At 36.4% G+C, this 17,315-nt stretch overlaps 1 protein-coding gene across 6 annotated transcripts in view; it reads right to left on the reverse strand.

The window, feature by feature from the left end:
- ANKRD12 (ankyrin repeat domain 12) overlaps window positions 1-17,315 on the reverse strand; it is a 107,547-nt gene that overhangs the window by 39,170 nt on the left and 51,062 nt on the right. For all 6 annotated transcript variants that reach the window (XM_032467455.1, XM_032467453.1, XM_032467450.1 and 3 more), the window contains 3 exons: window positions 14,751-14,951; window positions 12,147-12,289; window positions 2,172-2,319 (listed from right to left, as the gene is read on the reverse strand). In XM_032467455.1, the coding sequence (XP_032323346.1) occupies window positions 2,172-2,319; window positions 12,147-12,289; window positions 14,751-14,951 (492 nt within the window). The remainder of the gene's footprint in view (window positions 1-2,171; window positions 2,320-12,146; window positions 12,290-14,750; window positions 14,952-17,315) is intronic.

The raw sequence follows: 17,315 nt of genomic DNA on the forward strand, positions 1-17,315 counted from the left end.
AGTATTATTAAATAATTACTAGTTTCACAAATACAAATATTACCTAAAAAACTATATACAAATTTGAACTCCAGTCATAATGAAATGCAAGCTGACCTGACTTATTTAGAGGTGTGTGCAACTTATTCTGAAACATCAAAAAATAAGATGGACTGATGGGTAGGTGGTAGGTAAGTGATAACATAATAAAGGAAATACAGCAAATAGTTAACAATCACAAAACATTGTGGATACAGGGTGTTCACTGTATAATTCTTTGAACTTTGCTATATGTTTGAACATTTTCATAATAAAATACTGGGATTTTAACTTCTGCACAGCAAGGAAAATCATCAACAAAATAAAAAGGCAATCTACTGAATAGGAGAAAATCTTTGCAAATCATGTATCTGATAAAGGGTTAATATCCAAAATATATTTTAAAAGAAGACTCATACAAGTCAACAGCAAACAAATAAAAAATCCAACTTTAAAAATGGACAGAGGATCTGAAAAAACATTTTTCCAAAGAAGACATATGAAAAGATGTTCAACATCATTAATCATCAGGGAAATGCAAATCAAAACCACAATGAGGTATCACCTCATACCTGTCAGAATGACTATTATCAAAATAGACAAGAAATTACAAGTGTTTGCTTGAGGATGTAGAGAAAAAGGAACTCTTGTGCATTGTTGGTGGGAATGTAAATTGGCGCAATCACTATAAAAAACAGTATGGACGGTCCTTAAAAAATTAAAAAAAGTGATACAGCAACTCTACCTCTGTTTATTCGTCCAAGGAAAATGAGAACACTAATTTGAAGATATATGCAGTCCCTTGTTCACTGAGTCTCACATACAAAAGCCAAGATACGGAAACAACCTAAGTCCACCCATGGATTAAAGGATAAAGAAGATGTGTTACATACACAATGGAATATTATTCAGCCATAAAAAAGAAAAAAATCTTGCCATTTGGGACATGTACGGACCTTGAGGACATTATGCTGAGTTAAATAAGACAGGTAAAGACAAATACCATATGATCTCTCTTATATGTGTAGTCTAAAAAGCAAACAAAACAAAAACCAAGCTCATTGACAGAGACAACAGTTTGGCGGTCATTAGAGATGAGGGCTGGGTGAAATAGGTGACGGGGGTCACAAGGTACAAACTTGCAGGTGTAAAGTCAGTCAGTCAGGACGATGTGCTGTAAATGGCGATTGTAATTAATACTATATCACATATTTAAAAGTTGCTAAGAGAATAGATCATAAGTCCTCAACACAAGGAAAGAAAAAAAACTTTGTAACTATGTATGGTGACAGTTATCAACTAGACTTCATGTAGTGACCATTTTGCAGTGTATATAAATACCAAATTACTATGTTGTACACGTGAAACTAGTACAAGTTTCATATTATGTCATAACGCCTCAACAGGAAAGAGAGTAAACGACGGATCTCTCTCTTTTAAAAGTACAGATGTTGTTCTACTGCCTTCTGGCAATGACGGATTAAATGCGTGTGGTTTGATTTCTATTTCCTTACATATAACAATACAATAGCAGTATCATGTAACTGTTTATAGGAATTGTTTAAGATTTTGTGAGGACATGAGACTTTCTAAATTCTTTTCCATTGATTTTTCCCTGAAACATGATGAACCCTTCCAGTCTGTACACTAAAGACCTTTCTTCAATACAGGAAAAATTTTCTCTTTTATTTTTAATGATTTATGCTTTTAAAAAAAACTCTTTGGGATTATGCCAAAAGTTTTCTGAAATATTCTTTTGGACCTTTCCTTTTTAAAACCGTATTTGTAAAATTACGCACCTATTTTGCAACAGTAACCACAGTTCAGCCACCTAAATCACAAAAATAAAAATGCAAAGATGGCTCATTAATGCCAGGAAGACAGGAAGGTTTTGGTTACTAGCTCTCTAGTTTATAAAAGAATTAAAAGATGTCAGAGGTGGTATAGCTAGTGTTGGTAGCTACTAACGGGGAAAGTACATTTACACAGAGGACTTGTGGCAAATGCCTAAATTTAGGTTAACAAATTTACCACTCTTAATAGCTAGATAGCACTGTGTAACATACTCAAACATTTTGGTTATTATAAAGTACAAGTACCTTACTAAATATCATGTCAAAAAAACAGGTGAGTGGAGATGATCTGCAACAAACCTGTGTAACTCTCATCACCATCAGATAAAGGCACCTCTCTTCTTAGCAGCAATTCCAACTCCTCTGTTTCTGCTACATCCACTGGACGCTCCCCATGCTTGTTAGCTTGAAATGGATTTCCACCATGACGAAGTAAGAGTTTCACGATCTGCAAGAGTAAACGGAAGGAGATTTAGTCCTTCTGCAGACAGCATCATTCCAACCATTCTCTTGATGACACTCGTAATATCCTTCCTCCTCATCGACTCCGCCTCCATTCCTCAGTGTCTCCTCTAAATTGTGATTACTCTCAAGTTCCATTTTGACTGCCAACCCTCTTCTGATGATCGTATCTACTACAAAGAAGTGTGCCCCTTAAAATTTAAGCTGAAATTTACTTTAGCACTGAGTCTCATCATTTTTCTTCCTCTTTCATCACACATTTGACAAATGTTTACTGAGTATCTGTTAACAATCACTGCTCCAAGTTCTGCAGATAAATATATGACCAAGAATGACAGGATCCCTGCCTCTCGGAAGGTAGAGGCTAGAGCAAGTCTCAGAAGTATCTCCCCTCTGTTGAAGGCTCCTATCACTACCAACACTCTTAATCATCTTCTTTTCCGCATCTCCCAGGAACTTGAACTATCATTAACTGACATGCGTTTAGGAAAAACTAATGAAGCTTAAACGTCAAGGCCCCTCATTTTTATGGTTCCCTTACATGGCCCTAAATCTAATTTTTTTTATTCATTTCTTAAAGAAACCCCATCCCCAATTATGTAAGTTTTGAACTCCACAAAACTAAGATCTGCCTAATTAGTCATCACTTCTTTTGTTCATTGCTTCTTATTCCTCTTCCTTTCTATATTTCTAACCTTTTTTGATTGGCTCCTTTTTAGAAACCAATCTTTCCAGTTCACGTCTCTTTCACTTTAAAACAATAATGGCAATAAAGAAATAAAACACAAGATTAAAAAACAGAAATTGTTCAAACCTACATTCCCCTCTTCCAGCTAAATCTCTTTCCTCTACAGTCAAGCTCCTGAAAAGATGTTACCCTTGAGCCATGACTTGATAAACTGGCCCTTCACTCTTCTACCTACAATGATGCCACCATAAGGCCAATGAAATGAGTCTTCTAAGATCTGTGAATACCTAAGCAATAGCTCATTTCCCTGGGCTCTGCGCACGATTCCATGTCTCATACTCTAATCCTGTTTCCTTATCATCTCTTCTTGTTTTGAGTTTCCACTTCCATGGCATTAGTGTCTTCTCTGGTAGGTAAATCTATACTGTAATTTATTAACACATTTCTCCCCTATCCTAAACCATAAACTTCGTATGACATCAAGTCTTTTTTTGCCTTTCTATTCTCAACACACAACTATGGTGCTTCCTGGTACTAAGGAAATACATTGTATCTTTTTAAAGAAACAATATTAAACAAGATGTTGTAAATTAGGAACTTCTAACAAATGAAAAGTATTAAGAACAATAAAGATACACAGCAAATTAAAAAATGAAAAAAATTGTCCAGACTATGAAAGAATAAACTATCAATACATAAAATTTGCAAAGAATAAAGAAAACAAATTACTCGTGATCCCAACTGTTAATATTTAATTCCCCTTCTGTTTACTTATTTTTTATCAAATTACACATGCTTATGATTTTAAAAGATCAACCAGCTTTTGAAGGCTGCTGGTGAAGAACTGTGCCTATACGTATCTCCGGATACTTCAGTCATGTACTCAGCTTGCTGCATCGGTAGTTTTCAGTTTTAGGCATTGTCTACTGTGTTGCAATGGAAAACGGGGATTCAGCGCTTTTACCAACTCTCATTCCTCTCTTCCCAGACACAGACACCCCACCGCCACAACTTTCCAATATATTTTTTGTGTGTACTATGATTAATATGAGTGTTGAGCCAAGTAGTACAGTATGACTAAATTTCCATTCCTACACAACTTTATTTTACCCCCCAAAGTTAATTATCTTGGTTTTTCATTTGCTCAGTTTTCTAGACACTCATCTTCAGTTTATCCCCCATGCTGTTACAAGCACAGATCTCGTCCATTCAATATGCAACCATTTTTCTGGTTAGATTCCCTTCTCCAGGCCTCCTAACTTGCCCCGAAAGGACTGGCAGATCTCTGGATCTGTATCCCGTTGTCTTCCTGCCATCTCTCTTCATCCTACAGTCCCAGAAATACCCTTCCTTCAGTTCTGTGTCGAATTCTTTAGCTGCTATCTTTTTTCTTGGTTTACTCCCCTCATTTTCTTGAAATACCAACCCCAGGAGATTCTTAAGAAAGAGTAAATATTCTTAGAGTTTTACATGTCAGAAAATACCTTTATCCTATTCTCACTTAATCCTTACACTGGATATAGAATAATTTCCCCCACAATTTTGAAGGCCTCACCATTATCTTCTAGTTTCTAGTGTTGTTCCTGATAATTCTGATGCCATTCTCACTTTCTGCCTTTACATGTGACTTGCCTTTTCTCTCTATAAGTTTGAGGACATTCTTTGCTCCTATTGTTCCGAAACTCCAGGATAATGAATTTTGGTCTTGATCTTTTAACATTCATTGTACTGAGCAGTCCACTGCCCTTTCAATCTGAAGACCCGTGTTCCTTTGGTTCTGGGGAAATTTCTGGTTTTATTTGTTTGGTATATCCTATGTTCTCACTGTTACATCTTCTAAGAACCCTTGTTAAGACACTGAATCTTCAGAATTAATCTTCCTTCTTTCACATTTCTCCTCCTCCATCTATGTCTTCTTGTCTCCTAATTTCTAGGAGATTTCCTCAATTTTCTCTTTACCCCTTAATACTCCATTTTTTCATTTCTGCTACCGTATTATTAATATTCAAGAGCCTCTTTTGTTTTTGGTTTTAAATTTGTTAACTCTTCCTTGCTTAGTGCCTCCAGTTCTTGTTTCATGGCTACAACAAAGTCTCATATCTCTTTGGGGAAGGTAATGAGTTGGGTTTTTTACGTTTCTCTTGGCACTACTGTGTCCTCCAGATTCCTACTTTTCTGTTTGCTTGTTTTGATATGTGCCTTCTATACTAGAGACTTTTCTCAAGGGTCAGATTATCATTGGCTGTCCACATTTAAGAATAAGGCACTAAAAGACTTACTGCAAGTTTTTTAGGTATTGGTAGGACTTGCTGACAGATGGACTTTGTGCTAGTGTGGTATGGCTGGGCCACTTCATCAGAACCCCTCTTGGCTAGTTCAGCTTCCTGTGGGGAAACCTTTCAACTCACGCCTAGAACGATAAGCCTTACAGTCAGCATTCTGGTTGCTGAAAGGAGACGGGGGTCTTAACATTCAGTATGTTCTACTTAATTAACTTACAACTTAATCCTTACTCCCAACTACCCTTGTGGAAAGTCAGTCCACAACATATGGTTTATACTTGTCAGGAAATAAATCTTCAATCATCTGCCAGGATGGGAGAGGTGTAGCATCTACCTATGAAGGGTTAGGAAGGGAACAGGAAGGTCAAAAACAGTTTGATCTAATTGTCTTGTTTTCAGTCTTACTGAACAGGCACTTCCAGATGTACCTGGCCACCAACTGCTGGGCTCTAGTTTTTCTGGGTTTCTGTGTTGAAATGGCTTTGGTTTCAATATTCTTGCATTTTCTAAATTAGGAGATGGCAAATTTGGTATGTAGGCCAAATCTGGCCTGCTAAGAGTAGTTTCTATATTCTTATAATATACTTTTTAAAAAATGGATAAAGGAGAAGCACTGAAGAGAGAGGAAGGAGAGAGAAGATGGAAGAGGGGCGATGGAAGTGGCATGTGGCCTGTAAAGCCCAAAGTACTTACTATCTGGCCCTTGACAGAAAGTTTGCCAAACCCTATTCCATGTCAGTAACCACTCTTTCCTCAAATTTCTATCTCCCCAAATACTGGTTTTCTTATTTCCCCTGTTCTTTGTCCTTGTGGGTCTATGTCCTTTAAAATCTCCCCTTACTATCATTTTAGGGGTTTGATAAGGTTACTGAAAACACTTAATTATAAATAATGCTGTAGTGAACATCTTTAGAAGTTGAAAATTTTTTCATTTGTAGGCTTATTTCCTTAGGCTAGAGTCCTACAATGAGAACACAGAACAAAGGATCTTGGTAGTGAGGAAAGCATTCTATACCCAGCAGCAAATAATCAACAAGTATTTATTATACACCTGTGATGAGTCAGAGACAACTGGTTCTTCCAAGCATGCTACAAAAATCCTAACAGAAATAATCAACGCTTCACAGACCATCCTCATGTGCAAAAAAAATCATTTATTCTGGAAAGAATGTAAAGTAACTTAAAGTTACTTAAAATACAGCAGGCAGCAAATGAGAAGTAAGTAAAAATGATGAGACAAGAATGAAGATAGGTAGTATCTAAAATAGACTAGGAATAAGGCTATTATAAAAATGTGTATTAGAAGTTACTATACACTTGTTAAAGGCAGGCCAGAGATTAGGTTCTTAGTAAGCTATGTTAATTTTCTCTTATTCTAAAAAATTTTTAACAGGCTACTGCTTCTCCCACCTTAGAAACGTCTTATGGATGACTGAAGCTGTCCTGAGTATAACTGAGTGAGAGAAATCCAAGCCTTTGGTAGAGACTCATAACCTGTGGTACAGACATATACAAATGAGAGGTTTTAGTGGCTCTCATCTCTCTCCTCCTCCCTGGGGACAAGTAAAAGAACAAGGAGAAAACAGCCCTCAACAGCTTTGAATTGTGACTCCTACTATCCTGGGCATGCTGGTAGGAGGAAAAGCAAAGTTCCCTTGAAAATAGCATGCCAGTCTCCCTCTGGAAAGAGACTGGAAATAGTGTTTGAGTCCCTGTAAGTACACGAGCTCAAAGGTCAGCTTCTGGAAATATTCTGCAGCTGTGTGCACATTTAGAAACTTGTGTTCACAGAACCACGTCTTACTCATAAGGCATAATTCTTTAACATCACATTTAGAAATCAGGAAATTTTTTAATACAACATTTAGAGGAAAACTATTCACCTCTGACAAACTCAGTAATACTTTAAAAAAGGGAAATAAGTACAGCATTTAAAGTATCACAGCCAGAATTAAACCGGTTTATGATAAATTCAGTGGAAAGGGAAAACGTCAAGCCTTGTGGGTTAAGTTTTGGCATTCTGCTGCCTTAGTCAGGTATGTATTCACCCATTCATCCATGTACCTACACACACATCCATACAGAATTTTTATGTGCTTCTTATATGACAAGTGGTTCCAGCGTCACAAACACAAAAACAGTACAAAAAGCTTGCATGCATGGTGCTCAAAATACAGTGCAAGAAACACACAAGTACATCAGTAAGAAAATAACGTAGTTAAGTGCTGTCACCCAGGTATGTGTGAGCTGTCAAGGGAGCAGAGAAGACTGGTCTGACAGTCGGCAAGGACCAGTTTAGGAAAAGTAACATCATGGGCTACATTTTCCTTCAAAACTAGAACTTGCTTGAGAATTATGAAAAATACCTTATAGAAAAAATGTTAACGAGAAAAATGGCATTTTTAATTTTCAAATTTTAGTTTCTAAAATATTTGAGTATATATGAAAAACAGCAATACAAAAGTAGCCTTTCAGTCTTTTACCTCCAACATTTCTGTAACATTTTAAATTTCAAGGTATGTTTACATGCACAGTGTCTTTTTTCCTCCTTCAAAATATCCCCTTTTGATAGATACTATTTATTTATTATGTAATTTAAAGATAAAAAATTGTAGGTTCAGAGGAAAAAAAGTAACCTGTTTGAGATCACACAGGTGGCAATCTCGCTAGTCCAGAATTGAATTAATATCTATTTTCACTCCAAATCCCATTTTTTTCTCAACTAAAGTAAAATGCCTTTTGAAAGACTGTCAGTGTGACACTGAAATTTTTATTGTGTCAAAAAAAAATAAAATAAGATCAACTGTACTTCAGTAAAAAAAAAAATAAAATGCAAAAAAAAAAAAAAGGGAAGAAAGAAAATAAGGCAGAGAATGTCTGCTGCTAATGAGAGGGAAAAAGGGGATTTTTCCAGCAAAAAGGTATGAGATGCTATCAAAATCCCATGCAGGACATTACAAAGCATGTCCTAAGCTATGCACCAGAGAGTGAATAACAGCTCTTTCAAGTTAATGAATCACTGCCTCACTTTGTCATAAAAAAAACACTGCTATTTATCCTGTCCAGTCCCTTACTTTGGACTCATGGTCGTCTATGAACTTGGGAGTATCCCAGACCAGTGGTCCTCCTGTGTCCCTGCTTCTCCGTGCTCTGGGAGAGGCTGAGGTACTGTAATGCAATGGCTCATACGGTTTCAACAAGAGTTACAAGAAGGCTGTTCAGTTACTGTGATGATTAAAATAATTAATACACATAAGGCATTTACCACACTTCTCACCCCATAGTGAAAACACAAATATTGCTGTGAGAAATTAATAAAGTTCACAACACACAAACACAAAATAAATTATCACAAAGAGCAATTAACTCATAGCATTTAGCTTCATACTCTGTCACTGTATTATCATGTGAATACTGAGGATTCTTCTTACTGTGGAAACTAATTTCCATTATTGTCACCTGCTGACTTTTCATGTTAAGTTACTTAACTTTGGGGGATACTCGCTGAAGCTTATTGACTGAAAGAAGGTAAGACAAATGCAACTACCTGAAAATCCAAAAGAACAAGAACCTCAGTAAATAAAATAATTTATGTGATGCTCCACCACTAGGTCTTTCTTACTATGAAAAATCTTAGTAATTCCAAAAGGTATTTAGATCAATAAGCAGGTGCATCTTCACTTGCAATGAAGATGTAAAGTAAGAGCTGTGTTCACTTCCACGCAGACTGTGCAAATATTTCTCAAAGAAAACACCATTCACAGCCAAAGTTTCAAGCTGCGGAAACGGCTGACCTCGTGAACTCAGAGTGTAACGAGATGATAAATGTGATGGAAGTGAGTGAAGACTCTGTTCGGTTTAAAAAGGCTGCATGCACTGCCAGCCGTGCTGAAAGGTGTCCAAATCCACCTCTTCTCTTCTCCTGCCACCACCGCTGGTCCGCTCAACAGGAAAATAACGTACGAGGAAATTTTTAAAGGGGATTTCCTGACCTTATGCCAAATAATGGACACTTGGGCTTGAGGTCACCATGAAAATAAAGTGTTACCTGAGTGTCTGGATTTGGGGGCTCACAAAGGCCAGTGTTTGACTCTTGCCTGGAGAAACCTGAGAGTGAAAAGTTAACTGGGTTTGGTACTGATACCAAAGCAAGGAAGGAGGATGGTCATGGAAGCACATGTGCGTGTTCACTGGTGGTGGGAAATGGTGTGTTTCCTGGGCCGAGCCTACATGGCGGACTGGAGCTGACAGGCACCTGCAAATGGACCCACAGGGCGAGGCAACGGTCCAGTGCAGATGCTTCCAGTGGAAGTGTACAATGGATATTGTGAATTGTTCAGATTCTCCTCTTCTGGACCAACTTATTCTCCCAAGAGCTGGGAGTACTGCTGGCTAATAATGTGTAGCTAAGTTCCTCACCAGGTACAGTCACAGCCAAACAAAACAGCATCAATTAAGGGTTAATGTCAGCAGCTTGCATCCAATAACTGGTCCATATGGAGCCCCAAAGATCTAGCCCCCGACCTCAAATCAGACTATGGTGGAAGGGCACCCCAGGAGCAGGAACCCCGTGCGAGATGGGCCGAGGCCACTGCTGCAGCGGCACGGCAGCTCAGCTTCTCCCTGTCCTCTCCTGCTGCTGTCACATACCTACGGGTGTTGTTCCTCAGATCACGTCCCCGCTCCACCAGTCTCTGCAATCACCTGCAGATTTCTGTTTTGGAATCCCAAGGTACCCAGCCTATGGTAGATGCTACTGACGGTGGTCCTAGAAACAAACTCTAAAAATTTTAAAACAGGATTTCTGAGCTAGACGACATGATGGCTGGCCATGAGATGGAGTCCTGAGAGCCATGGCACACAGCAGTCGTGTAACTGTTCAAACTCAGAAGCCTTTGAGAGGCGCAGGGAGGTAACAGTTATAATGAGTATGATTCTCTGCTTATGCCCTCAAAGCCAGCTGAATGCACCCTCTCTATCCCTGAATAACAGAGATTTATTCTCATTGTAAGAGTAAGTTTCTAGGTTTAGACAGCAACACAGTGGAGAACAGTTCTATGGTACTTTACCCAGATCAGGAGGACGAAGCAGAAGTTTCTGTGGGACAGAATGAGTTCACAGTCTCCCCTCACCACTGTCACACAGAAACTCTTCTAGGCTTCTAGGATGCTGGAAAACACTCCTATGCCACCCAGACAGGAAAGCAGAGTGTTTACTTTTGGAGAAACTGTCCATCCAAGGGAAGGATCTACAAATACTGACACTTACGAGGCTTCTGACAAAAGAGCCACCCTGTCTTCCAGACACAGTACAGAGAAGCCCACCAGTCAATCAGCTCCAGACATCACACAACTTGTCAACCAGGCTTTTTAGAGCTTCATTCAATCATGAATGACAGAGGTTAGCAGAAGATCTCTAACTCGAAAAATATATCAAAACAGAGCAATTAGAAGGATCTTAGGAAAATCCATGACCAAGCAGGAAGTAGAACAAACCATTTCATTAATACTCTCACAGAGTTCAGATGGGCACCCGGAGACTGGGAATCTCCATGGAGAGACTGTGAGAATGCCACGTGGGTTAACGGCAGAGCTCCCTGGACAGCACCTGTGCTACAGATCTAGAGAGCAGCCAGTCCCAGTTCGAGCAGGACACAAGCTAGCTATCCTGTGCATGAGGGTACTGTCAAAAATAATAAACTGACCACTGTGTTTGACCTTACTCAGGAATTTTAGAGTTATGTCAGAGAGAGTAAAGAAGTATGAAATGGATGCACAGAAAACTAAATACAATTACAGTATACTCCATGAGTCTTTGAGCAGCAGTATTTATTAAAATCCTTCGCAGGAGGTCAATAACTAGTGATTAAGAATTAAAAAAGCAAAATGGCTTTGCATCTTGTTAGAAATACAGAGGTAAATAGTAGAAGAAACACCTACAATGGCTGCTTTCGGTGAAAGGTACTAGGAAGTGGGGAGGGCTGGGAGGGAGCCTGCAGTTATCTTGATAAGCTGAACAGTGCTTTTCAACTTTTTAAGACTCTGTATATATTTTTTGATCAAAGTAAAAATTAAGTAAAAGAGAAAAACTATTTATTTGATAAACAAAATCCTGTTTTAGAACCACTGCTAACAGCGCCCCAAGTTGATCTGCTCTGGCCACAAGGAAGTGACAGCAATGGACTTAAGCATTAAAAACACACTTAAGACACAAGCATCATTACACAAACATTACACTAACAAAGACTGGTTCGACTTTGATATCAACATGCCAGAGACTGAAATATGCAAACAGAATTTGAAACCCAGCATGGTTTATAATATTACATCAAAACAAGTTAAACATGATGTTTAAAGATGCTATTAATTCATAAGCATATATAATCATGCTTGATTAAATCATTTTATTATTCTGCACATAAATCTGAATACATTAAATACATGTCAGCTAAAATTCGGAAACAGATGTTGTGTATAAAGGGATCATTAAGTATTAGTAAGTCTTAAAAAGAAAAGGCAGCATGACAATGTACAATTTTTATTAAAAGTGAAATCTGATTTATCCGCTACAAGTAACTACCTGACAGTAGAATGGCCTTTGAAATAAAAAAATTTGACAAGTTGGCTCAATTATCAAATTAAGTAGATTTTGTAAGAAGATAATGCTAAATCTATGTTAGGAATTAGTAGTTAAAAGGCAAAAATAGAGAAAATAAAATACAGATAAGCTAATCAGGCAACGAGTGAAATATGATATAAGATCAGATGACAAAGCAGTGAATTAAATTATTCCAGGTTAAATTTACATTTTGAAAATGTTCACTGGTATTTCCGTCATACTTACATCTTTGTGCCCACTACTAGCAGAATCGTGAAGTGGAGTGTCATCATCTAATCCTTGTGTGTTAACATCTGCTCCAGCTGCTATAAGTATCTTAGCAACATCATAATATCCAACGTTGCAAGCTTCATGCAGTGGTGTCCAACCTAAGGTCAGAATATTAATTAAACATATGGTTCACTTCTACTAATTTAATACATATGCTTTTTATATACGTAACCATGTGTGACATATTGATTCTAAATGCACACGATACAGAAGGAAAAAGGAGTACCAAGCAAGCTCCTGGAAATAAGAACTAAGAACACCATCAATTTTACAAGAAGGTCACTCGCAATATTATTTCCACTGGGGCTAAATTATTTGACAAAAGTATTAAACATTTAAGGTTATCCAATATATACAAACTTCATATAATTTGTAATAATCATCTGAACTACGGAAAAGGAATCGGAAAAGGAGGCAAAATAAGCTGAAGGCTTTCATCTGTTAAGTCAAAACCTCTTCCGAACTTAATACTTATTTTAACTGAAATAAATTTATCATTTCAATTACTTTTATAAATTAATTTGCTTCTTCTACTTATTACAATTAAAGTAATTCCGCGTGTCATTACATTTCTTCAAAATAGGATTTCACTGATTGGGTATAATATAATTTATTTAAACAAGATCCTATTATTAGGCATTTAGGTTATTTCTAATTTTTAAATATTAAATGCTAGTCACAATATATAAAAGTAGATTTTAAAAAGTTTCTGCTGTTTAGTATAGGGAAGTATGTTCAGTATCTTGTAAGAATCTATAATGAAAAAAATGAAAACGCTTATATGTATGTAAGTGAATGACTGGGACATTGTACTGTACACCAGAAACTGACACATTATAATCAACCGCACTTCGATTAAAAAAAAAGAAAGAAAGAAACAATGCTGCAACAAATATCCTTACAACTAAATCATCAACTAAATCATCATGCATATCCCTGATTAAATATTTAAGGTAAGAACTTAAAAGTGGAATTGTTAGATAAAAGGGAAAGTAATTTTTTGGGGAGTTTCTGGGTAGATAAAATAAAGTTTTCCTCTAGAATAAATAATGCTGTGCATTTTAAGTCTCAATTTTGAAAAAGATCCTGTATGTCTCCCTTTTCCCATTCACACCAAATAAGACAAATAAATTCCAGGTGTATTCTAATAGGGCCATATGTAAAAATAAAACAAAGAATTCGGAAATGAGAGAAAACAAGGAATCGTTTTATGATATAAAGGCCAAAAAAAGGCTTTCTTGAATAGAAGACCAAAGAACCCACAAATGAAAAGATTAACTGATATGATTACATTAAAAATTAAAGCTTTCGTATAATAAACAATGCTGTAATGCAAATTCAAACACTGCCACAGTGAAAATCTCTACATATCTGACAGAGAATTACAATCTACCCTCTTACATACTGATAATACTACCAAACTGTAACAAAAATGGGCATGGGACCGGGTATAGCAATTCACAGGTCACGCAGAAATTTACACTCTGTACGAAAAAGAAATATCCACTGTCACTACTGATTAAGAAGATCCAGATTAACATAAGTTCTTTTCTTCATCTGTCAGACTTTTAATCATTAAACTGGTAATACTCAGTTTTAGTGAAGGTGTAAGGGAAAGGCTCTTTTATATATTCTTGCAGAGACTGTAAATTGACGAAAGTTTTCCTGGAGGGCCTTCTGCCTCTATTTCAAAATTTTTTAAATACACACAGCTTTTAATGTAACAGTTTCTGTTCTGCTGAAGCCCTGAAAGCCTTCTGGAACTGCGCACAGACACATCTGCACAGGAGCGCCCCCGGAGCATGCCCGTGCGGTCCGTGCAGCCCAGCACTCCACAGCTGCCGCGGTAAGTGAAGCAGAACCGCCCCTATGCACTGACGGAAATGTCTGCAGGACTCCAGGCACAAAAGGCAGACTGCAGACTATGGGCTGACAGACACAGGAGTGATGTGGGATTTTTTTTTAAGTCTATATATAAATAAATATTCATTTAAAATATATGTGATAATCGAAGTGCACGGAAAGGATAACCTCCAAACTGTTAACAGTTCTGTGGAAAAGAAAGAAACTGGGGGATGGGTGGGTAGGGTATGTAGTACGTCAGACTAAAGGGAACTTCGGTATTGTCCCCTGAACACTTCCACTGTCTGATCTCTTATGGTGAGAATGTACTGCTATGACAGTTGAATAATCGAAGTGAAACAAGCATCGCCGCTCTTATAGTCCTCATGTAAAAGCTAATACATGTTCCTGGAAGACAAATAAACTAACTACTGTGAAAACATTATATAACTTGAATTCACCTAGAACCTACATTGGATAAAAATTTATACGGTAATATATCAACTAAAATATAAGTTTAATATTTAAAAATATGAGTAACTACTGACATGGAATTGTAGCAGAGATCACAGTTTTACATACACACTCCAAAAACAGATTTGTAGTCAAGTATACCTTTAGGAATGAGGAATGTAGATTAAATTGTAACCAGAATCTAGTTAGATGAGAAATTCAAAATTTTAGTTCTGACTAATAATCTTTAATTATTACTCTTACCTGCAAAATCTTTTACATTCACATTTGCCCCTAAACTTATTAATTCTTTGACTTGTTTCACATCTCCTCGAATAGCTGCCATGTGTAAAGGAGTTTCACCACGTTCATTTCTTTTATTAACTTTATCTTTTTGTCGAGATGAGGAACTGGGAGTTTTCTTTTGGGCTGGTGTTGTCTGTGATGGATGATTTGGTGTGGACTCTATAAGAAAGAAGAAAGTTAACAGAAGTTCCAGTCCGAATATTTTATATATTCATTTAAAGGTTTTTACAAGTAATGTGCTAACTTCCTGGAACAGGGGGAATATCTTCTTAACCTAACAATCTGAAACTTGACTTGGATGATAAATTAATAATTTGCCCCAATTACATGGAGTAGATCTTCCTTTAGGATTATCAAATATTGCATGAGCCAATTAAGAAAAAAAGTTTTATTCTGTCAATGCAGAAAGTTGGTTTAAAACAATAATAAAGTATCAAGTATATACCCTGTAAGTGTTTGCTCAATGAATAATTTGATAAACTATGAACAAAAGGTACTTTTCAGGGCATGTTATATTATTTTAAGACCTAGATGAAATCACACTGAAGGCTAGAGTTTACACCGCCGACTCAACGTACTGGAGTTCTATTGTGATATTAGGTGCAATTTAAGGTCATAGATGATGTTAGTATGAAAAGAAGGTTAACCTCTGTAAGAAATAAGGACAGTCTGGAAAAAGGTCCTTAAAAAGTGGGCTGATACAGACACAAAACAGATAAACAGCAAGGTCCCACTGTACAGCACAGGGAACTATATTCAGTATCCTGTAATAATCTACAGGAAAAGAGTCTGAAAAAGAATAGAGACATATTCTTATTCTTCAGTTATGTACAACTGTATACCTGGAAGTAACACAACACTGTAAATAAGCTGTACTTCAATATAAAAAAAATGGACCGCTAAAAGAGAAAAAAATTTTTTGATTCCCATCATTTGACTTTTGTTCCAATTTTCTATCAAAAGCAAGACAGTTAACCAGATGATGCCCTAAGTGCTCTCCCTCCCCGTTTCAGAACTGGGAAAACAAACAAACAAACAAAAAAACTGGTTTCTTAGTCAATCAAGGATTCAAGACATATGTACAGAGCTTATAATTAATTCTGAAAATTTTAAACTATTTAAAAGAAATAACAGCTCTAAGAGAAAAAAGTCTATGAAAAATAATTTTCTAGTGTCATATAATAATTTCCTTGCAAACTGACATAATTAGAGTGCTAAAGTATTATCATCCTTTTCTCAATAAGAAAAGTTTAAAATTTACCTTTTGGATTTTAAAGTACATTGTGTCAGTAACCATCTCTTATCTATGTATTTCTATAATGCACACTCCAGAGGAGCGAGAAGACTTAGAAGGACTTACTCTTACAACAGTGAGGACTGTTCAGAAGACTTCTTGGTACATAATGATACTCACGTAATATTTGTTGAACGAATACATGATTTTTATTATAATCTCCATAGTCAAATTATTTCTTTAGAAAATTAGCAGTTTAACTTCTTAAAAGCAAAAAGGACATATTTTTAAACTCACACAACTCAAAGGAATTAATTCATACAAAATTTTGTTCGCCATACCAAAGTAATGTTCACACAAAATAACAGTGCTATCCATAATGGCAATCCAGATAAACATAACAAAACATGGAAAATTAATTATGTAATGGATAAAATGATGAACCCTAAACTCCAAGTATATCTTACAAGCTGGCAGACAGCTTGATATTTATTTCAAAAGCTTTCCACTCTAGTTTTATATATGTTGATAAAGATGATTGAGATGTACCCTTAATGAAAAGAACCAACTGCAGAACAGTATTATAGTAATCTTATTTATATTTAAAACAAACTCCAACAAAAGATATATATTTGCATGTCTGTACCTAGAAAATCTCTAGAAGATAAACTGTTAATAGTGGGTACCTCTCAAGGGGGGAGGTTACTGGAAATGGGAGAGGATTTTAGCTTTTTGCCTTACTGTATTAATTCTTTTACTTTATTCTAAGGATAGAGGTTCAGAGTATTAAAAAACCAGTTTTGAAAAATAAAAGTCTTCCCATCTAACTTTCAATACAACTCAAGGTCAAGATTTTACAGAAAATTTAAAGTTCAACACTGTTAATATCTTTAATTTGGCCACAATCTTTCCCAAACTGTGGGTCAAAAGGCAGGAGAATAACCAAACCAACATGCTCTACGTAAAAAAGCAGGAAGCCCTAACATGTTTTTATTAGTGAAAGGTGTAAGACACACTCAATGCTTTGATGGAAACTATGATACAAAGAAACTGTAAGAATTTTATTAATTTGTCCCATTGTTTTAAAAAGAACCAACACAGGAAAAGTTCACTAGAAAAATTGTGTCCTTTTCAATGCATTTAAACAGGGTCTTTTATTTACCCAAAGTCTTACATAAAGAGGCCTTCGATTCAGCGCCAAAAGAGAAAATTTTCTTCTCTAGACAAAACTGATTTACCTTCTTCTTGTATTGGTCAATGAGAACTATAAAACTTAAAATTTTTCTTTT

The sequence above is a fragment of the Camelus ferus genome, chromosome 24 (assembly GCF_009834535.1).
Source record: "Camelus ferus isolate YT-003-E chromosome 24, BCGSAC_Cfer_1.0, whole genome shotgun sequence".
In the NCBI taxonomy this organism is placed as follows: domain Eukaryota; kingdom Metazoa; phylum Chordata; class Mammalia; order Artiodactyla; family Camelidae; genus Camelus; species Camelus ferus.